The sequence below is a fragment of the Styela clava genome, chromosome 3 (genome assembly GCF_964204865.1).
Source record: "Styela clava chromosome 3, kaStyClav1.hap1.2, whole genome shotgun sequence".
In the NCBI taxonomy this organism is placed as follows: Eukaryota; Metazoa; Chordata; class Ascidiacea; order Stolidobranchia; family Styelidae; genus Styela; species Styela clava.
Window position 1 is genome coordinate 16,009,011 of NC_135252.1, and position 7,962 is coordinate 16,016,972.

A 7,962-nucleotide genomic window follows, 5' to 3' on the forward strand; every position below is an offset into this window, starting at 1 on the left:
TTGGCATCTTTTTTGTGTCACCAGCATACTAAGGCCAGTCTGAAATGATTTTAGAGTACCAACTCTAACTAACGAGGCCACATGATCATGGGTTTATCTGGATCTTTACAAATGTTTAATTAATTCCAGTAATGCAAAAAAGTTACTTTTTATCATTTCATGTATAGATCAGTAAAAAAACAAATGACAGATTTTTTCGACAAGACATTTCGCACTACATTGCGTGGCATAGGATTGCTTGAATTATTATTGATATTGATTTTTAGTAACTAAGTCGTTGTATAATTATATTAATATACAAACACATGGAAATTTTCTGTTCGAAGTTGGTCTTCGAATTTGTCATATTGACTGCTGAGGTTATTGTGTTTTTTGATTGTATTGATGGAAATATGACAAATTAAACAATGTGCTTCCGAATTTTGTGAAGAGCAGAAATGTTACAACTCCCATTTTCTTCGAAAATGCCACCTTCTTCATGTACTTTTGCGTTTAATTTAATTACTCAAGTGTTTTATTCAAGTATTCTTTTGCTAGCTTGATGTGTATTCTTAATTGGGTCAAAATGTGGACAAAAAAAATTAATATTCCAAAACTACTTTCAGTAAATTGTTTTCTGTGTGAATAATCAATTTCACTTTAGAAGGTTTGAAAAATCTATTACATTTAGATAAAAAAAAAAACTTCCAAAATACTATTACAATTATTGTTAAGCGTTCGAGGGCCGCACTGGAAGTTCTCTGGGGCCGCGAGTTTGAGATCCCTGGTCTAGATTGAAGTTGTTCAAAAAATATATGATAGTATTTTATCATGAATGATGATTATACCCCTTCCGGAATTTCTTCTATAGTACTACCAAAAGTTGATGAACCAAATATAACACAGGTGCAGTGAGGTACCCGTAATCCTCATTTCCAAAGCTGTTTTAAGTATGTCTGGCGTGTTTTGTGCCTTTTTACAAATAAGACCGCTTATGCAATCTTACGCTTTGGAATTTTTAGTTATTTTCCTCAAGCCCTGCAGGATGTGGGGGCCATACACAACTCTACCGGAGGGTCAAATGTCTTTGCATGCCTCCATAGGTTGTTTTTCTATTGCAATTTTCTATTTTCAATTGCGTTATATTTCTTGGAATCACACTGTCACTGATATGTCGCCAGACTTCTGATATCTCCTCGTCTGCTATAGTTGTTCTGTGAATAAATAATAGAAAATTGAGATTAGACGAATAGTTGAAAGTTTTGCTTTATGTCGGCTTAATTTCTTGATTGATATACTTACTATTTCTGCTATTGCCTCTTGTGCTGCAAGAGTCTCACAATGCTTAGACAGGTTTGTTCACAACTTTCACATCTGAAGAAAGAGAGGAGATTTATTAATTTTCGTTAAGAATAAATAAAGCAGTCTATATGATTCAGAATGGAAAAGCTAATAAATCCAATATCTCATGTTTTATTTAAAAAATATTTTACTGAATTTGGTATATGAACCAACTAATAAAAGGGTTTAGTAGGAAAATTACAAGCATTCGTGGCTCCAAATACTTGAGAAATCAGACTATACAATATAGACCGGTATGAGTGAAATGTTAGGTGAACTTGTTAACACTTTGATTCAATACGCAAATGAAAGTGAATGCGTAATAGTATGTTACAATGAGCAGCAATCAACAATGAGTATATATCCTCACTGATTAAAAAAATCTAACTGGAGGTGCATGAACTATTTGAAACCATAAGGGGTAAGTAAATATGTAATTTCGGCAAATGGGCAACTACGTACCGTACTGAATTAATAACTTCGTAGTATTTGACAAAGGCTGGCTTTCCCACATGTACTTAACAGTGCGATGCCCGGGTGTGATATACAACAATAGTATTCACCTTACCTTTTACCGATTTCTTTTTACCCCAACTTTCAAAAATATCAATAAAATCGACAACAACTGTCAAAGCAGGCACGAACACCATTCGTGCTACGCCTTGAAAGCAGCACACATCCGCTCGTTTTCGTCTCGTCAAGTATGTGCATTGGAGCGTGCTATCGAATACGATCTTCGGACAAAAATGCCGGAGTTGCGCATCATGTTGTTTAATGTCATTGGTATGAGTTAACCTTCTTATTTTCTGCAATTTTTATTTATTTAATTTTAGGAATATTGGTATAAATAAGTATAACCACAAATTTGTAATTTAATGACAGCGTAAGCAATTTCGTAGACGCACCAATGAACTTGAGCGGTTTTGCATTCTGACTTGCCCAAATCAATGTTAAACCAGTTAACTGTGATAAACCATTTTTTAATATTGTTTCACATTAGCATTGGCGTTGTTACTGTTCAATTTGATTTATTTTACTGACAACTTCGAAAAATAACAAAACTTCAATGAAATGCAAGATAAATAGTTGTAATCATTGTCTTCAAATTACATGCTGCTAATTTCTCAGCAATGTGCGTAATTTTCATTCCATTCATTCAAAAATTTATCTCTGAGTTTTGTAGATTTTGCTTGAAAAGTTTCATTACTCATGTCTGCTACTTTCAAAGTATTGCGAACTGTTTTATTTGACTATTAAGGGAACACAATTTTTAAATTTTATTTCATTCAATCTATTATACTGTGAATTGCATTGTTTAACGCTCAAGACCAACCAAAATAAAGGCGAAAATCACCTTTCATTCGATGAGTTGCGTCCGTATAATTAGTTTCTTTCGAAACATGTAATTACCACCTGTAGCCCGATATGACGACTGTGATGTCAACAGAAACTTGGCAATTAGACCTATATTTATCCGTGACTTGAATTGCCTTAAATGAAATAGTCATAATTTCCAAAGCAGCGATGGGAGACTGTGTATCTCGTTTTGGGAAGAAATCGGCAGTTGAACTGGCAATGGTTGGACTTGATGGTAGCGGCAAAACAACTATTCTTTATAATCTGAAGAAAAAAGATTTTTGGAACGTAAAACGAACTGTTGGTTACAATTTGGAAAATATACGAGTGCGAAATAAGACATTCAATTTGTGGGACATTGGAGGTGTAAAAAATATTCGCCCCTTGTGGAGGTATCATTTTATAGGGAAGCATGGAGTAATATTCGTTATTGACAGTTCCGATGTTCGAAGACTGGATGAGGCTATCACTGAATTGTGGAATATAACAAAAGACCCAGTAGCGAAAAATGTGCGCATTCTAGTACTAGCAAACAAACAGGACAAATCCGGTGCCATAAAGCCCGATGACATTAAAGAAAAACTGACAAAAGAAAACACTTTCAAGAATATTGAATGGGAAGTAATGCCAGCTTCGGCATTAGCGGGACATGGTCTCAAAAAAGCGCTGTTGTGGTTTAGACCGCAAACATGAGTCTACCAACAGTATATATATTTGTGTCGTTAAACTTTTTGTATATTATTCTCACTCTATTTGACTGTATCCTATGCCAAGGTAAATAGGCAATAAATGAATATCCAATATCGTATTAATATATCTATCTATCATGATCACTGATTTAATTAGACGACAAAAGACCGACAAGTTATTTCATCATTTTTCTATGGTTGGTGTATTTTATGAGAAAAGTACGTTATTAGAGTAAATATCTACCCCACTTATTACTCATATTTAGTTCTTGATTTATCGAACCTATTTTAGTGATTTCTAAATAATATTTTGTATCAATTGTTAATAATTATATATACCAAATATCTATTGGAATTATAGTCAAGTTCATATTTTCTAGCGAGAAACAGGAATAAATGAAAGTAAGTAGTTTACGCTAGTTGTCATATTTGCCGAGATCAAATTAAAACTTTCGTGATTTGTGGCTCTCTTACAAAAACTTTCAACACGTGTAGAGTTGTAGCCCCCTTTTTTGTAACAGAATGCCTCGCTTTGCTTCCAACGTATTTCAGTCAGTTAATTTATGCGCCGCGTTTAATAATAATAAAGCCAACAAACGAAAGAAATCGAATCAAATCAACGTCAACAAATCAAACGAATCACACTGAATTATTGTAGTTATCACAAACGGGACTTTCAAAGTGAAGCCCTCTGCTCGTGGCTTCCATAGTACGTCGCCGTGGACCCCAGAGTAGACAGAACCTAGTTTTACAACTCCCTCGATTAGACTGTTTGGGCGATGTGCAGTGCTGGATTAACCAATTAAGCAAAATAAGCACGTGTTTATAGGGCATCAAGAAAAAGAGGGCAATGCATAATTTTCATAGATGACGTGCAATCAAATCTCAAGGAATGCATTTATTATAGAGTGGAAAACCGATTGACCATAGGTCCATAGCCTACTTTACATTGATTGGCCTATATTTCATCAAAATTGGGGGAAAGAGACTCGGCGAAGACGTAGTCGGTAGCGGAGCTACAAAAGACAAAATTCAAGGTGTTTTTTCGTTTTATTTTTAGTGTATCGTTGCAATCGCTAAAAGAGCATAGCGCCGAGACAATTTTAATCTGATATGTTTTATAAATTTATAAACAGAAATACGACGGTCAGTTAGCTTAGCACAAGAGACAAAAAGAATCAAATTGATGAACCGTCTCCCAGTCTTAGTATTCTCCACTGACAGTCAGAAATTTAGTTTGCAGATTCACTCTTCGATTATGCCATGCGTCTTGTGGCGATGATTGCATATTAACGCATTTTTCTTGTAAAAAGTAAACTAAAATAGACCGCGACACATTCAATAGTTGAACCAGCGCACGCGATAGTTCCTAATTGATACATGAATACACCTGCTTTGAATCAAGTATGTTTAATGTAATTTTTTGGGGGAAATTAGCTTCGTCGTCGGCTGCCAAGCGTGACGTCGTTAATCAAGAAAGATCCACAACAGTAGCGTGGCGCAGGGACGTGGTCAAACATCAGGACAGCTATGAGGGTGGGTTCGAACCCCGCAGGTACTGAGTTGTAGGGATGAACCAGCATACAAGGCAGGCGGTCGAGGGAGCCTACGAGGGAAGCAGCCAAGTAGGGCAGAGATGGAAATGAAATAGTAACCAAAGGGGCCAAGTCAGCGGGCCAGTCATAGAAAATACAGATGTAGTGAGCGAAAATAGAGCGGCAGCGGCAGGGCGCTCCTTCTAGTCCAAGTCGATCAGCGATCATGGCGAAGTAAAAATGGGGACGATAATAAAAATCAGCGAAGAGACAGACGAGTGAGAGTGAAATGAATGAAAAAGCAGCTCTAAATAAAGATGAGAAAAGATACCCGAAAAAAAACTCGTCACTCTTTTCATTTTGCATGTTGCATTCTCAATTTCATGTTGCATTCTCAAAATTTATCATATATCACTCAATTAATCATACATATGTCCAGGTTTAGTTGGAGATTCTCATTTTGTATCAGCGTATATTAAATGAGAGAACACACGTGTAACATATTTGGAATAGCTTGCGTTTTAAGTGAGCAACTGTTTCTTTGAAAAAAAAATAGCAAAGCACTTACGGAAAATTTATATCCAATCTTAATAAATATTGTCACTAAACGTTTATTTCTGGTCAACAATCAAATAAGTTTATTGCCAAAAATAGAAGAATCTTTGTTTGCTTGACAACTAATGAACGTTTAGAGCAGTGGTTTTCAAACTTTCGTGACCGCTCCCCCCCCCCCCCCTCCTAAAAAAGGATTTCCTGTCGAGTCGTCGAAATGAGGTAGAATTTTCAAATTATTGTCATAATTAAATAGTTAATACGACCAATTATTCGACTGTGAAACGCAAGTTTGCCTGCACCGCTACTGCTAATATAGCATTACAGCCGGTTTCTACCAAAGTGACTATAACAGATTTAGAGACATTTTGGTTTCTCTACAATATGTCACATGTCATTAATAACTGTTGCTCGTGGTCAAAACATGCACCTAAAATCTTTCCGGATTTACCAGTGTCTTCCCCATCTTCGTAATGGTAGATCGCTCCCCTTCTGCACTACTTTCATCCTTTACAATTTTTCGTCACGTCATCAAACCTGAAGCAAGATAGATTTTTCAAATTATTGAGACAGATAAAAAACGCGCATGATCAGTACAGCGTTTCAGTACAGTACAGTACAGAAGTTTCGTTCTAAGTATGCACTCTGCAGTCCAAGTGCATCCAAAGAGTAAACCAAATTCGTTTTCTGAGTGTTTTACTCGATGACAAATTGTCGTAAAAATATCACTCACAATTGGTACTATCCAAAACAAGGACAGCACTCGGAGCTATTTCAAAAGTCAATAAAAACCCTGATAAGTCATGTGCCGTCAAAAAGGTATTACAGCAAAAATTCAAAGTGTCTGTAACTGTAATCAGTTCTTGAGAATAACTTTTGGTGGTGGTCGGAGAGATAGTGTCGCGGATTTGTTTAAAAGTGAAAACCTACCACGTGTTGAAGATTTTCTAATTCTTGAGATTTGCACATTGATGTTTTTATCTTCTACTGATCTAACTCCCTAGTTGCTTCGATCATGTTTTCGTAAGTAATAATATTCGAAATAGCAGAAGTCACGATAAATTTTTTGTTCCGTATGTGAGAAAATCAATAGCACAAGAATCGATCACATGTTTTGGTCCCAAATTGTGGATTTCACTGCCTAATAGTATTGAAAGCTCAAAAACATCCGTTTGACTAACTATGTCATCGTGGATGCAACCAACTCCCATTGCTCAGGAAACAAGTCTCGGGCAACCCACTGATCTATTGTCTCTAGTGCATATTTTTATGGTTTATTAGCTCTGTACAGTTACTTCGTTGGATCGTCGCTAATGAAAAAATCATCTTATCATCCCGTCTCTTTTTTACCGTTTAACTATTATGCAGATACTGTTTCATTTTTGAGGCTAATAAACATACATGCATACTGTATACATGACTTTTCGGGAATGCTCACTCGCCCCTTATCGCTCTCTTCTGGATGTTCGCCCCCTGGTGAGCAATATCGTTCAATTTTAAGATCACTGATTTAATGTACATATTGTCTGTTTCTAACTTTTGTATTCCATTTGTTTCGATTATTCGAGTTGTTACCTCCGGCGCCATTCCTGAGTCGTTCACACGTCCGTATATATTCTAATAGCCCGACTGAACAAATAATCTATAATCACTATCCCGACTCTATCGAGTCGAGCAAAGCTTATTTAACTGACTTAAATGAAACATGTATATGGCTTAGTATAAAATGAATGTATGGAATGGTTCATCATGTCATGCTGATGCATGCGAAGATCGTAAAGCGAGATATTAAAATATATCCAGGACATATCTTTTGACTACATTGACATAGATATATATGTTAAAGTGGCCGAAGTCTAGCATTTCTTGGCTGTAGTCGTTAGTCGTTGGCTGTAGTTAATCAATATTAATATTTATTTTCTTTGAATTAGGTATTAAACTCAACTTTATCAAAAGGCTTATTTTCGTGAAGAGTATAAGAGGGAGGTGGCTCAACGGGCTAAGCGTTAGGAATACGCTCGCCACCGCACCTCTAATTACTCTGCGTGGGTTCGCAGGGATGGTTATGTGCGAGAGGATTGCTGGACTCCTCGCCGTCGTTGGGTGGTTCACGTAACCGCTGGTCGGTTACGGCTCCCTCCACCACCAAGTCTATGCTTCCGAAAACAAACAATATAACTAATCCCATACTCGACTTGGAACGGTAACCGGACGAGAGGCCGTGGTTCGCCATGTGGATAAGCCGTCTTATCGGCTTTCCTCTCCCCCGGGATAAATATGTAAATCCTATCCTATTCGAACCTCCATTCTCAATTGATTCTTATTTACATCGAGGTTCACGAGGTTTTGATAACGATAATCAAATACTTAGATATATCAAGATCATAACATGGTAAAAAGTTTAGGTAGACTAGAATCAACGACTAACATACCGACTAGAATCTAATGCTGGCCAATAAAACAAAGACGATGCGGCGGATACGTGATAAGTTTTAATGCATTGCACACTG

The 7,962-nt window shown here is 36.6% G+C and overlaps 1 protein-coding gene across 1 annotated transcript; it reads left to right on the plus strand.

Annotated features, from left to right (window-relative positions):
- Nucleotides 1-2,844: 2,844 nt before the first annotated feature.
- LOC120343461 (ADP-ribosylation factor 6-like) lies at nucleotides 2,845-3,369 on the plus strand. The gene has a single exon (XM_039412641.2). It carries the CDS (start codon nucleotides 2,845-2,847, stop codon nucleotides 3,367-3,369), a length of 525 nt encoding a protein of 174 aa, XP_039268575.2.
- Nucleotides 3,370-7,962: the final 4,593 nt, after the last annotated feature.

What these genes read in the sequence shown, in the direction of transcription:
- LOC120343461 (XM_039412641.2), top strand. Translation starts at nt 2,845, where the DNA reads ATGGGAGACTGTGTATCTCGTTTTGGGAAGAAATCGGCAGTTGAACTG.